Raw genomic sequence first — 24,951 nt, 5'->3', positions numbered from 1 at the left:
AGAAACATCAATTCTTCGTTGCAGCTCCTTAGTTGTTCATTGATTGCTTTCTCATATGTGCCTTGACCGAGGGAGGGGGGCTACAGCAGATCGAGTGACCCCTTGCTCGAGCCAACGACCTTCAGCTCAAGCTAGTGAGCCTTGCTCAAACCACATGAGCCCATGCTCAAGCTGGCGACCTCAGGGCCTCGAACCTGGGTCCTCCACATCCCAGTCTAACGCTTTATCCACTGCGCCACCACCTGGTCAGGCTGAAAGTAGATCTTAAAAGTTGTTATTACAACCAAAAAATATATAACTATTGATTAATCAGAATTGCTAATTCCATCCCTATTGTGCTGCGTTCAGCAAAGAACTTTGTTCAGTACTTTTTTCAGTAAAGCCAGTGTGGCCATTGCCTAAGGGCACTGAACTTTGTCCCTGTTTTAAGTTCCTATTTAGGGCCTCTATAATCTCCTCTCTTCCCACTTGGAAAAGAAGAAGAAGAAAAAGAGTTCTTTCTGGTCACATTTATAATGATTCTGTAATTTGCAAGTAAAAAAAAATTTGTAATGTTATCACATTACCTAAAAATATGTATTGTCAATGTTAGAGAATAAAATTAAAATAAATGTTGGTGTAGAATCAGAAATGGATACTATGCCCTTCTGAGCATAAAATCTTCACTGAAGATTGTTAGTTAGCTTTTGTGTAAATGTAAACAAACATTGACCATACAAACTTAAAACTGGAGGGAGCTGAATAGACACAGGCAAACCTTTGAGAGTTTCATACTATACTTAACATACATTTCTGTACATCAACCTAGATATAAAAAGTTAGGACATTGGAAAGACTGTGTAGTTCCTATGAATAGCAAACTCTCCTTCAAAGGTATCTGTGGCCTGACTAGGTGGTGGTGAAATGGATAGAGCGCCAGCCTGGGATGCTGAGGACCTAGGTTCAAAACCCTGAAGTCACCGGCTAGAGCGCAGGCTCATCTAGCTTGAGCACTGGGTCTACATCTCGAGCATGGGATTGACATCTTGAGCATGGGATCATAGACATAACCCCATGGTTGCTGGCATAAGCCCAAAAGTCACTGGCTTGAGCAAAGGCTCATTGGGTTGGCAGGAGCCCCCCAGTCAAGGCACATATGAGAAAGCAATCAATGAACAACTAAGGTGTCACAACTATGAATTGATGCTCCTCATCTCTCTCTCTTCCTGTCTGTCCTTGTCTGTTTTCCTCCTCAAAAATAGAGATAAATGTTAAGGTGTCTGCTCCATTTTTTAGATCCATCTTCACTCTTGCTTAAAATATGTCTTGACAGAAAGCATTCTGGTTCCAAGATAGTTTTAATTTTTCAACATTTAATGTCTCGAGTTCCAGAAAAAGTCACTTGTGCAAAGTAAGCACCAGAAAATGGTCTGGTGGTGGAAAGTATTCAAAAACAAACAAACAAAAAAAAAAACACAAACAAAAAGGTGTCATAGAATCACAGAACCTTAGTGCTAAACTTGAATTTAGTTTTTAGTCTAAATTCAAGGAGAAAATATTACAGACTCCATAGAATAGTCCAATTTTTCATATCTAAGGCTATAAAAGGTGGTTCTGATCATCAAATGCTGATGTGTGTGTGGCACACCAACAAGCAATTCCCTGAACACCAGCTGGGTGTCCTACAATTTTTTTTTTTAAAATAAATTTTTATTAATGGTAATGGGATGACATTAATAAATCAGGGTACATATATTCAAAGAAAACATGTCTAGGTTATTTTGTCATCAAATTATGTTGCATGGGTGTCCTACAATTTAACTCAATTCTGAGATAGTGCTATCCCAAGAGGACCGGGACTACGGCAGGTCTGCCACAACACGTGGAAATGGATTTTTGCAGTGCTGCAGGAAAAGAATTTCAGGGACACTCGCATAGGAGTTGTAAGCCACAGTGGCAAGATTTATAAGAGTGAAAGGAGATAGTGCACTCTCAGAGAGGCAGAGTGCAGCAGGCTATATATATATATATAGGGCAGCTACGTGGACTCAGAAAAAGAAGTTAAAGGCAGAATAAGAGTCTTCTGCTGCTGCTCGTTCCCCAGGTTGGAAATCTCTGGGAACCCTCAGAGTTTAGGAGAAAAAAAGGCCAAAAGTATGTACTTGAGAGAAGGACGGGCACAGGTGCGCTCTGAGAAGGGAGTGTGCCGGGGTTTTTGTCAGGTTTTCTTTTATTTCCTTGGGCTGGGAAAGAGCAGTCTTTCTTTCAAGCTATTGGGTCTCTTTCCTGTCTTTTTCCTGGCTTTTCCCTGGCTGGCTTGTGTTTGTGCCCCGCGGTCCCCGCCCCCTTATCCAATCTCTTTTCCCAGGTTTTTCCCACGCTAGACCCCTCCCCCTTTTATGTTGCTGTTTTGGCCCCTACTGCGCATGCCTCATAATTTTGCTTCGTCATTTGGCTTTTACTGCACATGCGTTTAGTAAAAAGAATTTCCTTGTGATTTTATCCCCTTTCCAGTTTGTTGGGTGGGCTCCCCAGAGTGACTCAAAAGCCGTCTTTCCTTCATAGTCGGATGTTTTCATTCTATTTGGCTGAACAATGCCAGTTACTCCCTGGAGTAACTGAAATCAGGCTTAATCAGATGTCTCTTTCGGTTAGCTCCCTTCTCTTTTGTTAATACCTAATTAACTGCCTACTCTAACAATAACATCAGATCCTACAGATTAAGAGCTCAGTCCCACAAGGCTGCCCCTTTCCCACTTAAGGTGCCCATCAAAAATCCAGGTTGTTACCTGGATTTCTGACCAACTGGCTATAAGAGGTTCCCATGACAACCTCCTCTAGCTCCATTAATTTGCTAGACTGGCTCACGGACCTCAGAGAAACATTTCACTTAACTAGATCAACAGTTTATGATAAAAGGCCTGATGGAAGAGATGAATAAACTGCACAGAGCTTCCAGGCCTTCTGCTAGTGCCTAGTTCGCCCTACATTTCCATTTGTTCACCAACCTGGAAGCTCTCTACACCTTGTTCGTTCTGGGTTTTTACGGAGGTTTCATGACACAGGTATGACTGATTAAGACATTAGCCATTGGCAACTGAATCTGATCTTCAGCCCCTCTCTCTTCCTGAGAGATGTGGAGATGTGGAATCGAAAGTCCCAATGCTTTAATCGCTTGCCTCCACTAGCTAGGATCCTTCTTATGGTTCCAAGTCACTTCGTTAACATAACAAAAGACACCTTATTTTTTTTTGGTTTGTTTCTTATGTGGACAACAGAATTCACCAGTTTTTTTGTTTGTTTTTTGTTTTGAGGGTTTTGTTTGTTTGTAGCAAGAGAGACAGACGTAAGACAGAAAAGACGAGAGATGAGAAGCATTAACTTTTAGTTGCACGACTTTAGTTATTCATTGATTGCTTCTCATATGTGCCTTGACTTGGGGGCTCCAACCAAGCCAGTGACCCTTTGTTCAAGCCAGCAACCTGGGGCTCAAGTCAGTGACTTTTGAGCTCTTTTTTTCTTCTCTCTCTCCCCCTTCCTCTCTTGCTAAAATCAACCAATAAAAAAAATTTTTTTTCTGTATTTTTCCAAAGCTGGAAACGGGGAGAGACAGTCAGACAGATTCCCGCATGCGCCGGACAGGGATCCACCCGGCACGCCCACCAGGGGGCGACGCTCTGCCCACCAGGGGGCTATGCTCTACCCCTCCGGGGCGTCGCTCTATTGAGACCAGAGCCACTCTAGCACCTGGGGCAGAGGCCAAGGAGCCATCCCCAGCGCCCGGGCCATCTTTGCTCCAATGGAGCCTTGGCTGCGGGAGGGGAAGAGAGAGACAGAGAGGGAGAGGGGGAGGGGTGGAGAAGCAGATGGGCGCTTCTCCTGTGTGCCCTGGCCGGGAATCGAACCCAGGACCCCTTGCACGCCAGGCCGACGCTCTACCACTGAGCCAACCAGCCAGGGCCAAAAAAAATTTTTTAATGAAAAGAAATGGACTTCAACATTTCTGTGAGAAGTTCTGGGTGCTAATTAACCTCAAAGATTCAGCCAGCCAGTCTAATTTTGTAGCACTGCTTGAGTAAGTTCTCAAGAGTTAAGAATCATAGACACTCTACTTTGGGTAATAGGAGACTACAGCAGGGATCTTTTCTTTTCTTTTTTCCAAATTCTGAGAGGAGAGGAGGCAGAGAGACTCCCGAAAGCACCCCAACTAGGATCCACCCAGCAAGCCTGCTAGGGGGCGATGTAGAGCAGGGATCTAATATATATCTTCCTTTGGTTCAAACTACCCTGAGTTCCAATGCCATTGGCTTCTCCATGTTTTTGGAGACAGTCAAGCTGGGCCTGCTTCAAGGGCTTTCTGTTATAGAAAATCTCTGTGAAGACCCAGAGCAGAGGCCTTCTCAGTAGGTCCCATTCTCTTGCCTTTCTCTGTAGACTATCTCTAACTCTGGCCTCATGAAGTGTTTGTTAAATTATCTTTTAAAGGTAATTTATGAGTTCGATTCCCGGCCAGGGCACACAGGAGAGGCGCCCATCTGCCTCTCCACCCCTCCCCCTCTCCTTCCTCTCTGTCTCTCTCTTCCACTCCCACAGCCAAGGCTCCATTGGAGCAAAAGATGGCCTGGGTGCTGGGGATGGCTCCTTAGCCTCTGCCCCAGGCACTAGAGTGGCCCTGGTCGCGACAGAGCAACGCCCCGGCTAGGCAGAGCATCACCCCCTGGTGGGTGTACCGGGTGGATCCTGGTCGGGCGCATGCGGGAGTCTGTGACTGCCTCCCTGTTTCCAGCTTCAGAAAAATACAAAAATAAAAATAAAAATAAAGTAATTTATGTGTAAAAATTCATTAATAAGAAAAATCATTAAAAATCAATGCTTAAAGTGCTAGACAATTTACATGTTTTCTCATTTAACCTAGTGATTATATTAATAGATATCCCCATTTCACAGTTGAAGAAACTGAGGTTCAGTAAAATTAAGTAATTTTACCTTCAAATAGGTGCTGGGATAGAAACTAAATGCAGAGCTATTTGGCTCTAAGGCCCATGCATTTTTATCACAATACATGACATATTTAGTATGTTTATTTGATAGGTAAATTATGAGCCTAGAAGTCCAAATGTGATCTACAGGTAACACCTATTCCTTTTTTCTAGCCAACTCCTGTAAGGTACAAAGTTAGAGACATGACAGTCCCTACGGCAATGTGGACTGGAGGTCAGGACTGGCTTTCAAATCCAGATGATGTGAAAACACTGCTCTCTGAAATGAACAACCTGATCTACCATAAGAACATCCCTGAATGGGCACACGTGGACTTCATCTGGGGTTTGGATGCTGCTCATCGTCTATACAATGAAATCATACATCTGATGAAGCTGGAAGAGACCAGCCTTTCCCAGGGAATGTGTGAGGTCAGATTGTGAAGCATCTGATACTGACAAGTCTTAAGAAAACCCTTGTGGACGATGGGAATGGGGTCCATTAACAGAGGATTTTAAGAATTTCCAGAATTGGAAAACTATCATATCAGTAGAAGGGAGGGGGAGAAGAGAGGGCAGAGACTTATATATTCCTTCAGATTTCCTGCATTTAGCACTAAAACTAATATTAATTTTTTTAGTTCAATTAACTACTCATTGGCTGAATATACATTTCATGTGCTATTATATATTCTACCATCTTGAAGTGTAGGTTTTGTTACATCCCAGGAGACAGACCACAGCAAACCCAAAGTGAATTTTATAAGTTTTATTGCAAACCTGAACAGGGACTGCAGGCAACCCACGCAAGGGAACACTGCAGCCCCGAGCTTCTAAAATGGCTCCTTTTTATAGGGTGGCTATCTAGTCTGAGCAAGCAAGCAGCGTTTACAAGGGCGGAAGAGGTGCGAGTAGCTGACCTTGTTTTTGGCTAAGTCTCTAGGGTAGGGCTTCCTTGCTGCTGGGTACATAGAGTTCAGTGAAAAATATTGCTACATTTCTAATGGTTATCTTTTTTCCTCCAGCCATGTACTGGATGTACTCAGTTTTCATAGCTGGTGGCCTGCGCCGCTCGTCCTAAGATGTCACATTCCCCCATGTTCTTCTTACTAGTTCAAATCATTGAACTTTGGTATTGCTCATCCAAACTGGGTATAATCTGATAGGGCTGAGCTAAGACCATAAGTCTTACAGTATCTATTCTTTCTCAAACAAATGCTACTAAACAATTAACAATGATTGGTCCACAGGAGAGGATGAGTAGCAGTATTAAAACTGGCCCAGCTAATGCAGTAAGTAAGGTTGTTAACCAAGGGGACCAATTAAAAAGATTTTGATACCAGTTATTGTCTTGTTGTAATTCCTTTTCCCTATCTTGGAGCCTTTTTCTTAAAACTTGGATACTTTCTCTAATTATTCCTGAATGGTTAGCATAAAAGCAACAAGCTTCTCCTAGAGCAGCACATAATCCTCCTTGTTTTAAGAAGAGTAAATTTAGCCCTCTCCTGTTTTGAAGAGCTACCTTTGCTAAAGAATCTACAGCATGTTCAAGGTATGACATCTGAGTTTGTAAAATAGATATATCCTTTGAAAAGGTTGAAGATAATTGTTTAATTCTAGTTTCTAGGGTGATGTGAACAGATGCTCCTGTAGCTATGGCTCCAGTGATCCCTAAGGTTGCTATGATAGGTAAAAGTAGGAGTACAGCTCTTTTAGCTCTGTACCTGATGTCGGATTGGAGAAGGAATTCAGAGTTTCCCCCGTATAGGTAAACCTGAGGTACAATATAGGTATACAAAAATCATCAGAGGTGCTAGGTAAAATACATTTGCTGACTCGAGATAAACAAGAAACCCAAGTTCCTTCTGGTGCTTTTAGTACCCATGGTCTTCCGGCTGCGGTGGACTGATGTGAGTCATGGAGAGACAAGAGTTCTGATATCCAACAGTGGTGGGGTTCGTCAGTTCTCCTAAGGTGAAGCAATGTCCTTTTCCTTGGAATCCGGCCAGAGAGATGTGTCCTTCCTGTTCGCACTCAGTAAGGGAGTCTGAATCATTTACAGTGACATTCTGAAAAGAAACATTAGTTCCTAATCTAATATAGTAGGGAGGTTGAGGATCTAGGCAGAGCCAACAACTTTTAGTAACTTCAGGTTGGGAGCTATTTAGGACTGGAAAAACAGAGTCTAGAAGTGTGAAGATAGAAGAACTCTGTTCCAATGTGGGGTCAGGAGGTGCTAAGGTGTTAGCTATAGGGGTAGCTTTAGTGGGTGATACAGTTTCCAGACTATGCGAAACAGTAAAACTGGGATTTAATTCTACTTTAGGTGAGTCGGCCTTAGGGGGCTTAAAGGCTTTAGGTAAGGTATGAGTTAATCCCCTCAAGAGAGGCTTGCGAGTCTCGGGGGGTAACTTCTTGATGGTGAAGAAGGTTCCTGGATCTGAGCCTGTGACATATAATTGTAGACCCCACGTTTTCCCTGTATTCCAACTTGGGTCTTGGGGTTTCTTAATAGTAATGATGGTGGAGTTACAGTTATCTTTAGCACAATTATCATCCCATCCATCATTTGGTCTTTTTCCCCCTGGTCTCGTTCCTAATCTGAGAAGGTTTATGTCCGGGTCTTGTTTAGGAGGACTCTACTGGAATTCACTAACAAGAGTCTCACAACCCCACCTTTTACAGTGATAGACCCACAAGTACGGCGCTGCCCAGAAGGGGGTTCAGGACAAGCATAATGAGGAGTATACCATAAGGCTCTATTTTTAACGTGGGGAGAGCATTTGCTACCTATGGTGTATGAACTAGGCCAGTCGTCTAGGAGGGGGCTCCTTGCTGAATCAGAGTGACTCCAAGCTCCCGGCGAGTCACAAAATTTCTCGTCAAAGAGTTTAGAAAAATCTACTGACAAGGTGACAGCTGAAGCAACCCAGGTTTGATTCCTGGCAATTACAGACCCATCTTGAGTTCTAATGAGAACCCATTCACTGCGGCTAGGGGTTCCTGCTTGAGTGAAAGTCAGTGTAAATAGGATTACTCGGGTGATGATATAAACTGGAGCTTTAAGGGGTCCATAGGGTCCTTTTGTACCTTCCATTGTTTGTCCTTAGTGGGTATGTGGTCAGGATGTGCTTGCTTTACCTGGCTGTGATGAATCCAATGTTTGCGGTTTGCTACCTTAACTGCTGTTGTAGTAGCCAGGATAACAAGGTGAGGTCCCTCCCAAGTGGACTGAAGGTTCTCACGATGGAGCCGCTTGACCCAAACCCACTGTCCAGGCTCGATGAGAGGCTCGCTGGAATGTGGGTGCTGGTTAGGTATTCTTTGGGTGTGGGAGTTGGCTTCTGCTCACACTGCCTCGATGGCCTGTAAGGACTTAAGGAACTGTGAGTTATTAAAGGAGGCTAACATGCTTGAACTTAACTTGGGCAGGATAGGAGGAGGTCTTCTGAAAAGAATTTCAAAAGGGGTTTAAGCCTTTATAGTAAGGGGAACACCTAGTACAGAGAAGGGCAAAGGGCAGGAGGTCTACCCAATCATCACTTATTACCTCTCTTAATTTAGTTAGAGTTTCTTTTAGGGTTCTATTTGTTCTCTCTATTTGTCCTGAACTCTGTGGCCTGTATATGCAATGAAGTTTCCAGTTAATACCTAGAGCTTTGGCTAAATTTTGAGAAACTGAGGCTATGAAAGCCGGACCATTGTCTGACCCCAGAGCAAAGGGAAGGCCAAATCGAGGGATAATCTCAGAGGTGAGGTACTTGAGCACAGTGGTAGCAGTTTCATGCTTTGTAGGGAAGGCTTCAACCCATCCTGAATAAGTATCAATAAAGACTAGTATGTACTTGTATCTATATCTTCCTTTCTTTACTTCAGTCAAGTCTACTTCCCAAATTTCGCCTGGAGAGTGTCCCCATTGTCTTTCCTTACGTATATTCTTCCATTGGTGTGGGTTTACTTTTGCACATGCAAGGCATCTGGATACTTCTGATTCTACAAGACTACTTAAGTCAGGTATGTAATAGTGCCTTCGTAGCAAGGAAGTGAGCTTGTTAATACCCAGGTGCGTTCCTTGATGTATTTCCTGAATTAAAGTTGTTCCTATAGCCTTAGGTATAAACAGTCTCTGATCGGGTAGCTGCTTCCATCTACTAGGTAAGTCTCTGCAGTATAATTTATTTCCTAATTGAATTTCTTTTTCTAAATAGTGAGGCTTCTCAGGTAAAAGTCTTTCTGGAAGTAAGGGAAGGATAGTAACTGGCTCCCCGGGTTTTAAAGCAACTGCTTTTGCTGTATCATACGCTAGATTATTTTCTTTTGCTATTGGATCCGACCCCTTTTGATGTCCTTTACAATGTATAATAGTTACTTTAGCTGGTAGCCAAATGGCTTCGAGGAGTGCTAAAATTTCTTCTTTATTTTTAATTTCTTTCCCTCCAGTAGTAAGAAGGCCTCTCTCCTTATATAAAGCCCCATGTATATGTGCAGTAGCAAAAGCATACCTGCTGTCCGTGTAGATGTTGACAGTTTTCCCTTTTGTCCATCTTAAGGCTTGAGTGAGAGCAATAAGTTCAGCCCTCTGGGCAGAAGTTCCTTGTAGAAGAGACTGGGCCCATATTACCTTGTCCTCAGTTGTTATAGCTGCTCCAGCTCTTCGGACCCCCTGGTCAAGGAAGCTACTCCCATTGGAGAAGAGAGTGGTTTCTGCATTCAACAATGGGAAGTCCTGAAGATCTGGGCGGAGACTGGAAATAGTGTCAAGAAGTTCAAGGCAATCATGATCAGGGCCGGGCTGTTCCTCTGTCTCGGGCAGCAGGGTTGCCGGGTTGAGGGCTACTGACTTGGAGAATGTTACATGAGGAGGGTTCAAAAAGAGTACTTGGTATTGAGTTAACCTAGCATTAAAAATCCATCAATCTGGTAGGGACCTTAGAAGGGCTTCAGTGGTATGACCTCCATGTATTTGGAGGTCCTGCCCGAGAGTCAACTTCTGAGCTTCTTTGACTAGCGCTGCCATGGCAGCTATGGCTCTCATGCATGTGGGCCATCCTGTGGCTACAGGGTCTAGGCGCTTGGATAGGTAAGCAACGGGCCGCTTCCAAGGTCCAAGCGTCTGTGTGAATACTCCTTTTGCTACCCTATGTTTTTCAGCTACAAATAACTGGAATGGCTTATTCAAATCAGGAAGTGCCAGAGCAGGGGCTGAGACCAAATCTTCCTTCAGGGCTTGGAAAGCAGCTTCCTCAGTTGTTGTCCATATAAGGTCTGGACTTTTACCCCCGGTTGCTGTATATAGGGGTTTTGCTAATTCAGCAAACCCTAATATCCACAGTCTGCAATATCCGATAGCCCCTAGAAATTCTCAAACTTGTCTTTTTGTGGAAGGGGTCGGGATATCAAGAATTGCCTGAATTCTTTCAGATGATAAAGTCCTCTTACCTTCTCTGAGGTCATACCCAAGATAGTGGCTTTCAGAACGTTTACGTGGGCCTTCTTGCTGGAGACATGATACCCGAGCTGGTCGAGGGTGTGGAGCAAGGCTCTGGTGGCTTTTTTGCAGGTTTCCTCAGAGTCTGCTGCAAGGAGAAGATCATCTATATATTGGAGTAGTGTAACCTGTGGATGTGATTCCCGAAAAGATTGTAAATCCTTGCTTAATGCTTCATCAAATAATGTTGGGGAGTTTTTAAACCCCTGAGGCAATCTTGTCTACGTTAGCTGTCCAGAAAATCCTCCTTCTGGATCAATCCATTCAAAAGCAAAAATAGGCTGACTCCTTTCAGCTAAAGGGCTGGAGAAAAAAGCATCTTTTAAGTCGAGGACTGGATAGTAAGTGCGGTCCGGAGGTAGAAGACTCAGAAGAATGTAGGGGTTCGGAACCATCGGGTGAATTGTTTCAACCCGGAGATTGACTTCTTGGAGGTCCTGGACCGATCTATAGTCCTCTGTCCCTGGCTTTTTGACAGGGAGTAATGGAGTATTCCAAGGAGGGTGACATAGCCTTAGAAGGCCTGCTTTTAAGAGTCTATTTATATGCTTTGAAATCCCTTTTTTAGCTCTCTGCGGGATTGGGTATTGCCGGACTCGTATGGGTAGTGCCGTGCTTGCTAGCTGAACGTGGACAGGAGGCTGGTGACTAGCTAGTCCAGGTGAATTTGTTTCTGCCCAAATGCCCAGTACTTCTGCAAATAATTCCTCTAAAAAGCTAGAGGAAACTGCTTGGGACGGTTCCTCTATTAACAAGTATTCCTCTGACAAGGGTACTGTTACTAATATAGACGGGGTTGAAGCTGGATCTAAAGTTAACGTAGTTGCCTCCCATGGAAGGAGATGGTAGCATGTAGTTTGTGTAGGAGGTCTCTTCCAAGGAGAGGATAAGGACACTCTGGTATTACTAGGAACGAATGAGAGATAGTTCCCTTCCCAAGGTCAGTGATCCTTACCTTCGTCCATGGGTATGACTTAGCTTTTCCCGTTGCTCCGACAATGGCAGTCTTCTTTTGAAGAGAGTGGTCCTGTAGCTTATTGTAGTACTGAATAAGTGGCCCCTGGGTCCACAAGGAATTTGGTGGGCTTCCCACCAACGGACAGTGTTACCATGGGTTCCTAGGGGCCTAACGGTATGGAACCCCAGCAGCCTTGATCCTCGAAGAGGACCTCAGCTTTCTGTCCCTTCTTCTCCTTTAGCTTAGGACACTCATTTTTCCAATGCCTGGTCTCCTTGCGATAAGCACATTGATTCTTGTCTAGAGGCGGTCTACTATTCTGCCCTTTCCTTTGTGGTTTTCCTTTAGCGGGTTTCTTTTGTTGGGCTGTGATTAGTATTTTTGCCACCTTTTCCGCACCTCGTATCTCTGGATCCTCCCTGTTCATATAAACTTTCTGACTAACTTCTAAAAGTTTGCTTCTGTTTTCTCCTTCAAATCCTTCTAACTTTTGTAACTTCTTTCTGATGTCTGGGGCCGCTTGGGAGACAAAGGCTACGTCTATGAGCCTCCTATTTTCTGGGACATCCGGGTCTAATGGAGTATATGTACTATAGGCTTCTAAAAGCCTTTCAAGGAAAGCCAAAGGAGATTCATCCTTTCCCTGGATGATTTTGCTGACTTTACTAAAATTAGTTGGCTTCCTTGCTGCTGCCCGGAGACCCCTGAGCAGGAAATCATGATACTTGTGTAAAGCCTCCTGTCCCCTAGAAGTGTTGGGGTCCCAGTCGGGGGGGGGGGCGTCGAAGGGAGAACTTCCTCTAATTCTTGCCTGCGACTAAGGCTATGTAGATCTCCATCCCCTAATGCTGCTTTAGCAGCCTCTTGGTAGATTCTTTCCTTTTCCTCAGAAGTGAAGAGAGTATAAAGAACCTGTTGACAATCATCCCAAGTAGGACGATGAGTACAGAAAATGGTTTCAAGGAGAGAAATTAGACTCTGGGGTTTCTCTGAAAATGGGGGGTTCTGATGTTTCCAATTATATAAATCACTAGTAGAGAAGGGGACATAAATTAATCTAGCCGGGCCCCTAGGATCCCGCCCCCTGCAGTTTCTCGGAGGGGAAGCAAAGGTGCCGGCTTTGGAGCTGGTGGCATAGTAGGATGACCATAATTGGCTCCTGTATGGGTATGGGTGGGTTTTCCCAAGAGGGGGCCAGTCTAGGTTGTGGGTTTGCTGCAGAGGGTAGCCCCGCGGTTTTAGGCGGGTCCTCACCTTGCTCTGGATACAAAGGAGGGTTTTTTTTTTTTGATTGATTTTTAGAGAGAGAGGAGTGAGAGAGAGAGAGAGAGAGAGAGAGAGAGAGAGAGAGAAGGAGGAGGAGCAAGAAGCATCAACTCCCATATTTGCCTTGACCAGGCAAGCCCAAGATTTCAAACCAGTGACTTCAGTGTTCCAGGTAGACGCTCTATCCCACTGCGCCACCACAGGTCAGGCTGGATACGGGGGAGGAATGGGATCTAGTAAGGACTCAGCGGCCCCTGGATCTTCTTGTATTACTGGATAAAGTCTGAGGGCAGGCTGTGGCTTTTCTCTCAAAGTTTCTTGTTTTGGGGAGGAAAGCCTCCCTTTGACTTCGTTTGGGGTTGCCAATAGGACAGCTTTTCCTCCTGCCTGGACTTTATCTCCCTTAATATAGTTCTTAAAAAATTTCTTAACATAACCTGGTCCTCCCGTGGCTATGGCAATCCACACCTCTATATATGGCATCTGGTCAGGGTGTGGGACCCGATAGACATTTGCCCTGACAGCAAAGAGTGTGGGTAAATTGAAAGTGCCCTCCGAGGGCCACCCTACACCAAAGGTTGGCCATTCTAGTTCACAAAGAGTCCGCAACGTGGCGGAATCAACAGGAGTCCCATAGTCTCATGCCCTGTGAGAGAAATCAGAAAAGTTATCAAGCAAGCACTGAAGAGGCGTTAGGGCAGTAGATTGCCCCTGACCCATGGCCCTTGACTCCCGAAGAAATCCTGTGAGGAAGCAACAGGCGAAAAAGACAAACAAACCAAATATGCACACAAAACAAACAAAACTTCTAAACCAAAACCAAAGGGAGAAGGCAGTGTCCTGCATTCCCCGACCAACCAGGTGGTGAGAAATCAGGTGGTGTCCCGCCTGCTCCACTACACACTTTTCTAACCAGAGCTCTGTTTCCAAATATTCAAAGAGGAAGCTTCCTTACCAAACAGTCTTGAGACTCCAAATGTTTCGAATCAGCCAAATTCAGTTTCCAAATGGCAACTGCTGGAGGCTGGCCAGCTACCAACGTCTGCTGCAGCCCACTCTGTGAGGAGGGGTCTTACATGGCCAATCTCACTGGGGCCTCCATATGTTACATCCCAGGAGACAGACCACAGCAAACTCAAAGTGAATTTTATAAAGTTTATTGCAAACCTGATCAGGGACTGCAGGCAACCCACGCAAGGGAACACTGCAGCCCCGAGCTTCTAAAATGGCTCCTTTTTATAGGGTGGCTATCTAGGCTGAGCAAGCAAGCAACGTTTACAAGGGCAGAAGAGGTGTGATTAGCTGACCTTGTTCTTGGCTAAGTCTCTAGGTTAGGGCTTCCTTGTTGCTGGGTACATAGAGTTCAGTGAAAAATATTGCTACATTTCTAATGGTTATCTTTTTTCCTCCAGCCATGTACTGGATGTACTCAGTTTTCATGGCTGGTGACCTGCACCACTCATCCTAAGATGTTTCTGGCTCATCCTAAGAGCCAGAAATTATCTAGATATTCTCTATGTCATTCAAGTAAACTTCCCCAAAACATGTATTTATTTTTCTACAAGCCATATCTTTGGAACAATAAAGTAGTATGACAAATTGAGGTGAGAGCAAAGTCTTGAGTCTCTGGATTGTTGTTGATTTTCACACAATAAACTAGATATTCCATAGAGACATAAGACTACCTCAAAAGCCAAACTTTTCTAACCAAAAATAGATAAGTAATAAAACAAATAAATACACCAAAACAAAAAGAAAATCAATGTACAGTATGGATAAATTATATTTTAAGCATCTTTAAAAGGGCCAAGTTTTATATTTGTGTTTCAGAGGAGATAATTTTATAAAATTTTTATGAGGTTTCCAAGAAATATATCATGCGTTGCATAAAGCATATCTATGTATTTCAGTATCTGGATTCTAGTCCTAGCTTGTTTGAGAGTTGGTAGGAGACCTAATGGCTAGAAATGTCTGATTCAGCTTTTTGCCTCCAAAAACTAAGAGCTAAGAAGAAAATTTTGTAATGTCCTGAGCATAATAAAACAAATTGTATATTTTATCTTTTTTGTTCTTGACAAAGTTATCGTTGGACAATTTCACAGCTTGTTCACAAATCTGGGTGTTTTTTTTTTAAGAATTGTCCACTTTTTACAGAGTTTCAGAGATGACAGATATAAATTACATGAGTAATAGTACAAGTTTGCAAAACTCTGGAATGAACAGCACAATTTTAAGAACTTCTGAATTAAAGCTATACTGGTGTGTGTCAAAGGTACACTGATATGTGAATTTCACTATTTTTTCTTATCTCCCAGAGTCACCTGATCACTCAATACAGTGTGAATGGATCTTAAATAATTTAAGAGATATTTAAGGGCTTTAGAATCTATCTATATGCTACTATCTCTCTCACACAATATGTGCCTTAAGGCCCTGTACATAATTCACTAAATATTCCAGGATTTGATTTTTATTAGAACTTTGTTCTATTCAATGATGGCAAATCTTTATTCTTAGACATATTTGTTACCACATATAGTGTGGCTTAGTTTATGTCTAAAAGTACTCATTTTTCAATCTCACTTTGTACAATTTAATTATTTAAAAAATATGTTTATTTCCACTCTGTCTCACTGACAAAGGAATTGAACAGATATTCTGAAATTTCATCTTTCATCTAGAACTATAATCCAGATATTACTTCATCATTTGACCCTATTACTTAAATAGAAATACTTTATCCAAATAAACTATAGTAATATCTTAAGTGTTATCAATAAAAATAAACAGAGCTAATAAGTTTAGTAGCTGTCTTGCATTCTCAAGAGAATTAAAGGTATTTTTAAACAAAAATCTTGGTAGTTACATAGTCATGTTCAAAATCAAGTGGCTTTTATTCATAAACCCATAGCAAAATGTTTAGCAGTGTGCTGGTGATCAGGTGACTGGTAAACTGGGTCTCCAGAAAGAAAGAAAAAGCCTTGATTTTAGCATTTGCCAATTTCTGTGGTATAAAACTGCCACCACTGACAACTGGAAAGTGTTTTTGTTATATTGTTTTGCCAAAGAAAGTTACACGTGTCTTTCTAAATCCTCCCTCCCACATACACATACACCATTCTATACAAATGTACATAATTCCATTCTTCCTCTTACTACCTAAAGGGGCCTGAGAGCAACAGTGTCTCCTGGGACATAATATAGACAAGACAGCCTCATATAAGAGCACACAGCTGAGAAAAGAGATCACTATTTAAGATAACTCTGATCCTCTTCTTCAGGAAACTGAATTTGAAGCATTAACTTTTTGACTGAAGTGGAGAACCCAATAGCTTTAGTGTTTCTCCTAGAAGGATTAGGGTCATGGTGAATTCCATTGAGCAAAAATATGACTACAAAGCTCTTCAAAACATTATACATGGCATATAGCATCATCCCGGGGTGCCAAGGTTGAGGGTTCAGTCCCAGGTCAGGGCACATGTAAGAATCAGCCAGTGAATACATAAATAAGTGAAAAAACAAAATGATATTTTTCTATCTTTCTCTCTCTTTCTCTCTTGCTCTCTCTCTCTCAACACACACACACACACACACACACACGCACCTCTCTTCTTAGAAAAAATTATCCATGGCAACCATCATTATCCCCATAAAACAGCAGCATCCAGGTTGAATGGCCCACAGACCAATAGTCCGAGATACAGACAGAATCCAGTCCTTTATGTTTTTCTACTTCTCCATCTGAGGCCACAAGGATTATGATGCTTTCCTTAGCATTAATTCAATCTGGGAAAATTTTAATCTTCGTGCAATATCCAGGGAATTCTCACCATGCTGACGAGAAGAAAAAAAAAACTATCGTTATCTCTCTCTAATAGAATCAAATGTCAATGCAAAGGGTCCAGCAAACAGTTTAGACTAATTGACTCTCAGGCTTGGAAATGATTTTAAATATTGTGCATTCTAACAGCAATAGGATAACTTGATTCTTTCATGAGGATGATCGATTTTGTTGTTGACATCAGAGGCAATCAACTTAATTCAGCGCAAGGCTGAAGTTAGCAGATCATGCTACTGGAGGGACCTCAGGCCCAGGCCATGGTCCACAAGTTCTTACCTTATTTCTTATCGTGGGGTCTGCATGGGCTTCAAGGAGCAGAGGGATAAGAGTCTGGTTTTTCATTTCACAGGCATAATGTAACGCAGTGCAGCCATACTGAAACACAAAGGACCAACACTGCAGCGCACCCGCTGGACTCCACAAGCCGCAGTGTGAGGCTTCTTTAGCAAGCGCTCTTATATTTTATAGTGTACAGCTAAGCAAAACAGTCTGCAACCACCTTTGTGCAACTATATTTCTTGTTCTTAAAGTCTCTTCTGCCTCAATATGTATATTATACATATTAATGTTCTATAAGTTATTAATATCTTCCTTCCTTATGATCTATTCCAAACTAAGAAAAATGCAACTTATAAAAAGCTAATGCTGAATTATCCCAAGGTTTCTTTGTAGAATTCTGTATGTCTGGTCAATCAACACCTTGGTCATGTCACCATATTTTTCCTTCGAGTCTCCACATGGGCTATTTTGCAGGTATCATCCTCTGTGGTTCTTGATAATAATAATAATAAAAAAAAATTCCACAATGTAAGAAGGTGACTCAGATTTCTACAGCACACTTATGAGACCAGTGCGATTCAGCATGGAAGTCTACTGTATTTGGTTTGTTATATTTTATATTATGTATGATAAATAATGGGTCTACTCTGTTGCTACTAATTTAAAACGCCAACTACAAGTCAAAAGAAATTTATATCTAGGGCATTTGTGCTAAAAAAAATTTTCTTTCAAAGCCAAATAACCATGGTTTTGGTAAGTGAAGAAATAATATCGTTGGCCCTGGCCAGTGGCTCAGTGGATAGAGCATCAGCCCAGCATATGGATGTCCCGGGTTTGATTCCAGTCAAGGCACACAGGAGAAGAGACCAGCTGCTTTTCTTCCCACCTCTCTCACCCTTCTCTCCCTCTTCCCTTCCTGCAGCCAGTGACTTAATTGGTTCCAGTGTTGCTCCAGGCACTAAGGATGGTTCCTTGGAACACATCAGCCTCAGGCACTAAAAATAGTTCTGTACTCAAGCATCAGCCCCAGATGGGGTTGCTGGGTAAATCCTGGTTGGGGCACATGTGGGAGTCTGCCTCACTATCTCCCCTCCTCTCACCTAAAAAAATTAATAATAATAATATCCTTGACTATCAAGAGTAACAGAATTAACTAAAAATTTCCCCCCAGAAACCCCACTAAGATCATGGGAAATAATGCTGTAATCTCATATTTTTTATTAAGTGGTGGCATGATGAATGGAAGATCAGGCTCTGAATTTTTCAATGTGAAATAAAGAGAGTCTAATAACTACAATACATTGCATAGAAAATGTATCTTAATCTATAAGTAGTTTTTTGAAAATGATGGTAAAAATATGATCTGTGTGCACATATATGGATGAGTGTGTGAAGGAATGTAATTCTCTATCTAGAGATAGAAATAAACATAGTTAAGAAAAAATATCTTGGAGAAATTTTGTTCACAAGTAAAGTTTTAAACATTTAGAATTACCTTTAATTTTTAATGACATCTTAATACATTTCAAAGTTATCTAACTTTGATGATTCACAGTTGTAGTCTATCCAAATTAATCCAAAAGTTATATTTAGAATAAAAGTAAAAACATGTATTTCATAAACTTCCTCGCTGTCTCTTTCTCTCTCACACCCACACATACAGAGAGAGAGAGAGAGAGAGAGAGAGAGAGAGGGAGGGAGAGAGAGAGAACTACCACCATTTAAACATATGATGCCCATATAACCCAATCTAAAATGATGTAAATACTTAATATAAACAGGGGTAGGGACATTTCTTTTCCACAGAATTTAGAATGATAATATACATACAACTGTATACAACATAAATTAGATGAATAGAATTAAATTAAACATGAATAGAATATTTGGGGTTTTTTTGGAATCAAATTTTGACTGGCTTACTTTTTCAGTAAAGAACTGGGAACGCAAAATTCCATTCAATCATATAAGCAAATAAAACTCCTTATGAATAAACTTTTGATCCATTTATGATCATGTAAGGGAGGAAGATGAATTCAAGGACATAGTTTATTTATAAACAGGGAGAAGTTAGTTGAGGTGGCTCCTGTTATCATTGCTCTTACCATCATTTGGATTTTTCCTTGACTTTGTCCTGAGTTTTCTTTACCTTAAGATAGGAACACTCTTTGCTGGTTGGGATCTTGGCTGCAGTAGCAGCTGCTCATGTTCATTTACTATACGCCAGGCTATCAGCTAAGTGCTTTGAATCAGCCCTGTAAGTTACCAACATCCTCATTTTATAGATGAGGAAACTGAAACTTGAATGAGTTTATAACTTGCCAAAACACACACAGGTAAAAAATGGCAAGCCTGGGTTAATATGTAGGCATCTAACTCCAGCTTCTTAAGTACCAAGGATGAATTTTGTTATCAAAGCTTTCATCTTCTTTAACTTCTCACCAACAGTGGAGCAGTTTTTTTTAAGTGTTCTATATACAGTAAAGATTTTATTCCCATGAGTTTAGTGGCAGTATCTAAACAACCTCAAGATCACCTAACTGGCAGTAGAAAAACAGAAAAAAAGAGAAAAGAAAAGTTGAAAAGAAAAGAGAGAAGAGAAAAAAAGAAATGCACAAGTATCTAGAAAAATGAAACAAGCAACTTTATAGATGACAAACATACTACCTGCAAATATCATTTTGAATATTATTTCAAAATGACTAAAAATACAAACTTACACGGTCTGCAGCATTAACATCCACACCAGCACTAAGTAGCATTCGGACGAGATTCTCATTCTGCTTCGTCTTTGACACCTATTACAAATGGCAAGTACAAGAGGTTTGTTTACAGACATGTTCTTCATCTCATGTCTGGACTACTCCAATCAATGGGCTTCGTTTTAATCCCAGTACCCCTATGTGCATACGTTCCTTTGAAAGTCTTTCGCCACCTCCACACAGCCTTCCAGTATCAGTTAGGTAAAGCCAGGGTTCTCACACTAGCATCAGAACCTAGGAACTTAGAAATGCAAATTCTGGCATCCCAGCCCAGACCTACCAATTCTCACTGAGAACTAAGTCCAGTGATCTGTCTCCCTTCCTCGTTCAAAACCTTCCAATGCTATAGCATTGCTCTGAGGGCAAAGTGAACTCTTCAGCCTGGCCTACCAGGGCCCGTATGTTTCGGCCTCCACTTACGGCTGTAGCCGGCCTTCTCTACACCTCCTGGCTCAACTCGCTCTGGCTACACTGGCCTTTAGTTTAGTCTTTCATTCCCACCAGATTTCTGTTATAGAATAGTTGCACTGAATATGCCTCCTCAAAACGATTCTTAAGCAAGATTAATTTATTATTCTAAATAAACACCAAACAGATTATTTTACTATTAACTAATTAATTTGGCTACCTTTCTCCGTGCTCTACTTTAATCACAGCATCACATGTAATTTGGATATGTCATTTACAGAATACAAACCAAGAGCTTAGTTTGTTACCATTTCTTTACATCTCACTGGCCCAGCAAACCTTGTTGAGTCATAACCCTTGGCTCTCTGAAGTGTACTCACCATGAGGAAATACCCAATAAGCAGGACGGGCATTAAGAGGACAATGAGTAGATAATCAAAGAAGGTAAATTTTTTCTTCACAGCATAATGCAAGCAGGTTCTCTCTTTCTAAAAATTAAGAAAATTCTTTATGAATAAAATATTTCATTTCAAATTTTATATTTCCAGCTTACCCTATCAAAAGAATAAGTTTGTGTTTTTTATTTTTTTGGTACCCATTTTTGGGGGGCAGTATGTCTGATGAATAAACCCAGGTTCCCATTGATAAGACTATTGAACAGAGTACAGTCTAAAGAAGACTCTGGTGGAGAACCACACCAAGGTAATAGGAGAAATATATATATATATATATATATATATATATATATATATATATATATTTTACAAATCATTAAAAGATAGATTCTCATATTAATGTTAGTTTTGGAGAAAAATATATTGAAATATAAACAAAGGACTAAATTCAGTATGAAAATCTATAGTTATCCCTTTTTTAATATTTTTATTTATTTATTTATTTATTTATTCGTTTTTAGAGAGGAGAGAGAGAGAGACAGAGAGGGAGAGAGAGGAGAGAGAGACAGAGAGAGAGAAGGGGGGAGGAGGAGCTGGAAGCGTCAACTCCCATATGTGCCTTGACCAGGCAAGCCCAGGGTTTCAAACCGGCGACCTCAGCATTTCCAGGTCGACGCTTTATCCACTGCGCCAACACAGGTCAGGCTATAGTTATCCTTTAATCACCAATGGTATACAATTAAATTTGTGGTTTATTCATAAAAAAATCTTAACCACATGACATTTTTTCTATGTTTGTTTCTATGTGCATACAGGCACTGCTAGAGAAGCAGAAATAATTCGATTTAATTCTTTTAGTACATGAACATTTACCAGGTGATAAACTTGAGTTTCTAAGGATTGTGAGGAATGTAAAGTCTCAGAGCCTCAAAATTGACCAAAGGAGACAGAAATATGCTCAGATAAGTATTATAGAATAGGCTATTGTGATTGGAATTCCAAACAAACTAATGAGAAGAGAAGGAGAGCCAGAGAGAAAATGAGAGGTTAAATTCTTCCTGGGGGAGGAACTGTTCTTAAATAAGGCTTTGTTTTTCTAATATAAAGGCATATGTGTTCTCTGTAAAAATTTGGCAAACTAGGCAAGATAATAATAGAATGAATTTAAAACTACCCATTATTGCCTGACCAGGTAGTAGTACAGTGGACAGAGCATCAGCCTGGGACACTGAGGACCCAGATTTGAAACCCCAAGTTCATCAGCTTGAGTCTAGGCTCAGCAGCTTGAGCACACGGTCTCCAGCTTGAACTTGGGATCATAGACATGACCCCATGGTCACTGGCTTGAGCCCAAAGGTCACTGGCTTAAAGCCCAAGGTTGCTGGCTTTTGCTCAAGGTCACTAGCTTGAGCAAGAGGTCACTTGCTTTTCTGTAGCTCCCTGGTCAAGGCACATATGAGAAAGCATTCAATGAATAACTAAGGTGCCGCAACAAAGAATTGATGCTGCTCATCTCTCTCCCTTCCTGTCTGTTTGTCCCTATCTGTCTCTTTCTTTGTCTCTTTCTCTCTCTGTCACACACACACACACACACACACACACACACAAAAAAAAAAAAAAAAAGAAAATGCAAACCAAGCACTTATTCTGATAACATTCCTATCCATCTAAAGAATCCACTGAAGTCCTTTCCCCGATATTTAAAATACAAGAGGATCCCAGGAGGCTGGCTCAAGTTCTCTACAAAACAGAGATAAGGGTGCCCCCTCAGCCCTGTCCCTGTTTTAGCAAACATATCCCTCTCTCAGTTTTCTAAATGTAGAATCCTCTTGAAAGAGGATATGGACCCATCAACATCTGTTTTGGCCACTTCCTCTCACCACAACTCCACACACATGGTTCTTCAGCTGGGCGATCGTGTCATATTCCACTGAGCTGCCCATCTGTTAGATTCAACAAGGCATGACTTGCTTTGAAACCCAACCAAATAAAAAGAATAGTAAGCACAAACAAGAAAGCCCAGTAATAATTTATTTTTCTGATAATACATTACCACTCCAAATGGGCTGATCTTTAAACTGACTTGGAAGGGACAAGTGGACCCTATGGGCTGTTTTTCCTCATTGAACATACATACATGAGGGGGTATCGGGCATTCAGAATTATTACAAATAATGACTTTTTGTGTTTACTCAGTGTGTTTTAAAGGTTGCCTTTATTATGATGCAACCAAAGGGGTTCTGAAAGGAGCTTCACAGCAATAGGCACATATTCTGCTCTTCCTGCGCTGAAGATTCAACATCAGCTGGTATCGCATCTTTAATGCCTTTCTACGTGGCTTCAGGTCACCTCTGGTTCATGAACTTATTTGTCCCTGGCAAATTTTTTACTAGTATTCTTTTACTCTATAGGTAAACTGTAGGATCTTTTGCAGATGAAATAGCACCAGCAGTTCAAGATTATTTTCCCCAGGAAATCTTTCCCTTTACTTCTGTAGTGGTGAGGAGGAGGAGCTGAGAGAGCATGGAGGTGAGGAAGGAAAAGCATGGAGTGGAGAAGGAAAAGAAAGGAAGCTCTAGCCAATCAAATGACTGAAACACTCTCTTCCTTTTCAGAAGTATTGATACAAGGACATAATTAACCACAATAAAAGCCTGCTGACTGAGCTGTTTTATTTTGCTTTTTAGTGCAATAAAATGTCCTCAAGATGTGTTAGTCTTCCCAAAGTAAGTAAGTGAAAAAAAAAAAAAGGTTAGTATCAGGAAATACAAGTATGTTTAAATGACATTCACTGCTTCCACTGATGTTAAGAGGAAGTTATTACCATGGTCAATTACTTTCTCTATGCCTGCCTAATGGCTTCACCTGGTTTTTGAGGTTCACATCAGCATTTCTTCTTAGAAGGAAGGAAACAATTCTCAGGTGCCCTCTCCTGCAGGCACAGATCAGGGGCGTGTCTCCATTAAAGCCATCTTGAACGTTCACATAATTGGGGTCCTCCCTCACCCACCTCCACACTTGACCAAAGTCATTCTGATAGGCTGCCTGGCAGATGGGCTGAAGAGAGAAAAATGAAAGCAGGTTTTGAAATATAATTAAACCACACACATAAAAATTATTACCCAGTGACTTTAAATTCAAGTGTTTCTAAATTGTAAGATATTGCTTTGTCGATAAGATGTTTGGTCTCCATTATGCCTAGTGTTAAGTCTAAAATAAATGTTGAGTCCCTAACGAGCCTCTTAAGATTTCCTAACTTTCTTGGCACACACAAATGTTTATCAAATGGACAAGTGGATGAATAGATGGATGCAATATTGCAGATTGGATTCAGTGAGGAAACTGTGTGTTGTGTTCATGGATAGATGATTCCTGTCAGAAATCAAAATTTTAGAAAAGATAAAATAGTCATATTGCAGGAGTTTAGGACGGCACTTGGGGATAGGACGATTCATGGGCCCCAGGACTCAAGGAACTTAGCAAAATGGGAAAAGACCTATTTTAGAAAATAATATACAAATAAATTATGTAATTAACTGCAATTAGATGCCTTTTATTTTAGAAAGCATTATAAAGAGCTTTGCAAAGCATGATGGGAGTTTAAGAGCAAGACCTAAGTGGACCTCATCTTGCCCACTATCCCTCTCCTGCTTTCCCTTTGGACTGCTCTCCTTGGTTCAATAGCCCATGTTGAGTTATTCCCTCTGGGCCTCTGCTCTTACTGCTCCTTTTACATAAAACACTTTTTTCTCCTCCCTTCACCTGGCTAACTGCTGATTCATCCTTCATGTCATAACTTGATTTTCATTTTTCTGTCTTTCCTGACTACAGCACTGCAGCAGCTGGCATGACTGTAACTACTTTCTTAATTATTTAGAACTGTATGTTCAGGCTGTAAACTCCATGTGGACAGATGTTACAACATTCAATCCATCACCGTATCCTTGGCACATAAAACAGCATGGGGCACATGGTAGGCCAACAGTCAAATCTTTTAGATTTATTTTAATTGTGTAAAAGTAAAAGCACTTAAAATAATACCTAGCACGTGAATGGTGCTCAATTTATGGCAGTTTTTAGTATCGCTTATTAAGTCATTCTTTAATTTAACAAGGTCAAACTTGTGCAGTGTGCCAGCCACAGTTGGTGGGGGGGTGGGGAGGAGGATATATAAACTATACTATTAACCATGTGAAATTTACTTACTGGCTAGGGATATAGGACACACACACACAAGATTAAACAGTAAGAAAATTTTAAAGGCATACGGACTTGGCTACGTAAGTATTGGCAGCAGCTGGGATAGACCAGTGAGAAAGTCAAGTGGGATATTTGCTAACCAACTCATGTTCTAATATAGCCAAATATCATAATAAGTGAGCTTTTAAAATTGAGATACTGTTAAACCCCAAGACCTACTCATGAAGAAACATCCTAAAGGAAAGTCAACTTAATAGCAGATAAAGGGCAAATTTCTGTACCCCAAAATGAAATGAGAAAGATATAAAGGTTCAGAGTTGCCGTAGAAATGCACAATTACACAAATCATCATATCTAATACTCTGAAGTCTTCCTTTTACCAAGCCTTGTCACCAG

The 24,951-nt window shown here is 41.3% G+C and overlaps 2 protein-coding genes across 2 annotated transcripts in view; one reads left to right on the top strand and one right to left on the bottom strand.

The window, feature by feature from the left end:
- The window catches only part of LIPM (lipase family member M), a 29,752-nt gene extending 23,199 nt beyond the window's left edge, over nucleotides 1–6,553 (top strand). Inside the window, exon 9 of the mRNA XM_066243009.1 lies at nucleotides 5,133–6,553. Within this exon, the coding sequence (XP_066099106.1) occupies nucleotides 5,133–5,402 (270 nt within the window). The 3' untranslated portion in view covers nucleotides 5,403–6,553. The remainder of the gene's footprint in view (nucleotides 1–5,132) is intronic.
- Nucleotides 6,554–14,155: 7,602 nt separating this feature from the next.
- The window catches only part of ANKRD22 (ankyrin repeat domain 22), a 29,579-nt gene continuing 18,783 nt past the window's right edge, over nucleotides 14,156–24,951 (bottom strand). The window contains exons 2-6 of the mRNA XM_066243400.1: nucleotides 23,221–23,412; nucleotides 20,341–20,448; nucleotides 19,511–19,588; nucleotides 16,788–16,886; nucleotides 14,156–16,504 (exon numbers count right to left, since the gene is read on the bottom strand). Coding sequence (XP_066099497.1) covers nucleotides 16,427–16,504; nucleotides 16,788–16,886; nucleotides 19,511–19,588; nucleotides 20,341–20,448; nucleotides 23,221–23,412 — 555 coding nt within the window. The 3' untranslated portion in view covers nucleotides 14,156–16,426. The remainder of the gene's footprint in view (nucleotides 16,505–16,787; nucleotides 16,887–19,510; nucleotides 19,589–20,340; nucleotides 20,449–23,220; nucleotides 23,413–24,951) is intronic.

Source organism: Saccopteryx bilineata, chromosome 9, assembly GCF_036850765.1.
Source record: "Saccopteryx bilineata isolate mSacBil1 chromosome 9, mSacBil1_pri_phased_curated, whole genome shotgun sequence".
Classification (NCBI taxonomy): domain Eukaryota; kingdom Metazoa; phylum Chordata; class Mammalia; order Chiroptera; family Emballonuridae; genus Saccopteryx; species Saccopteryx bilineata.
Note: the sequence above shows the minus strand (reverse complement) of the source record. Positions and strands in the feature narration are given on the sequence as shown.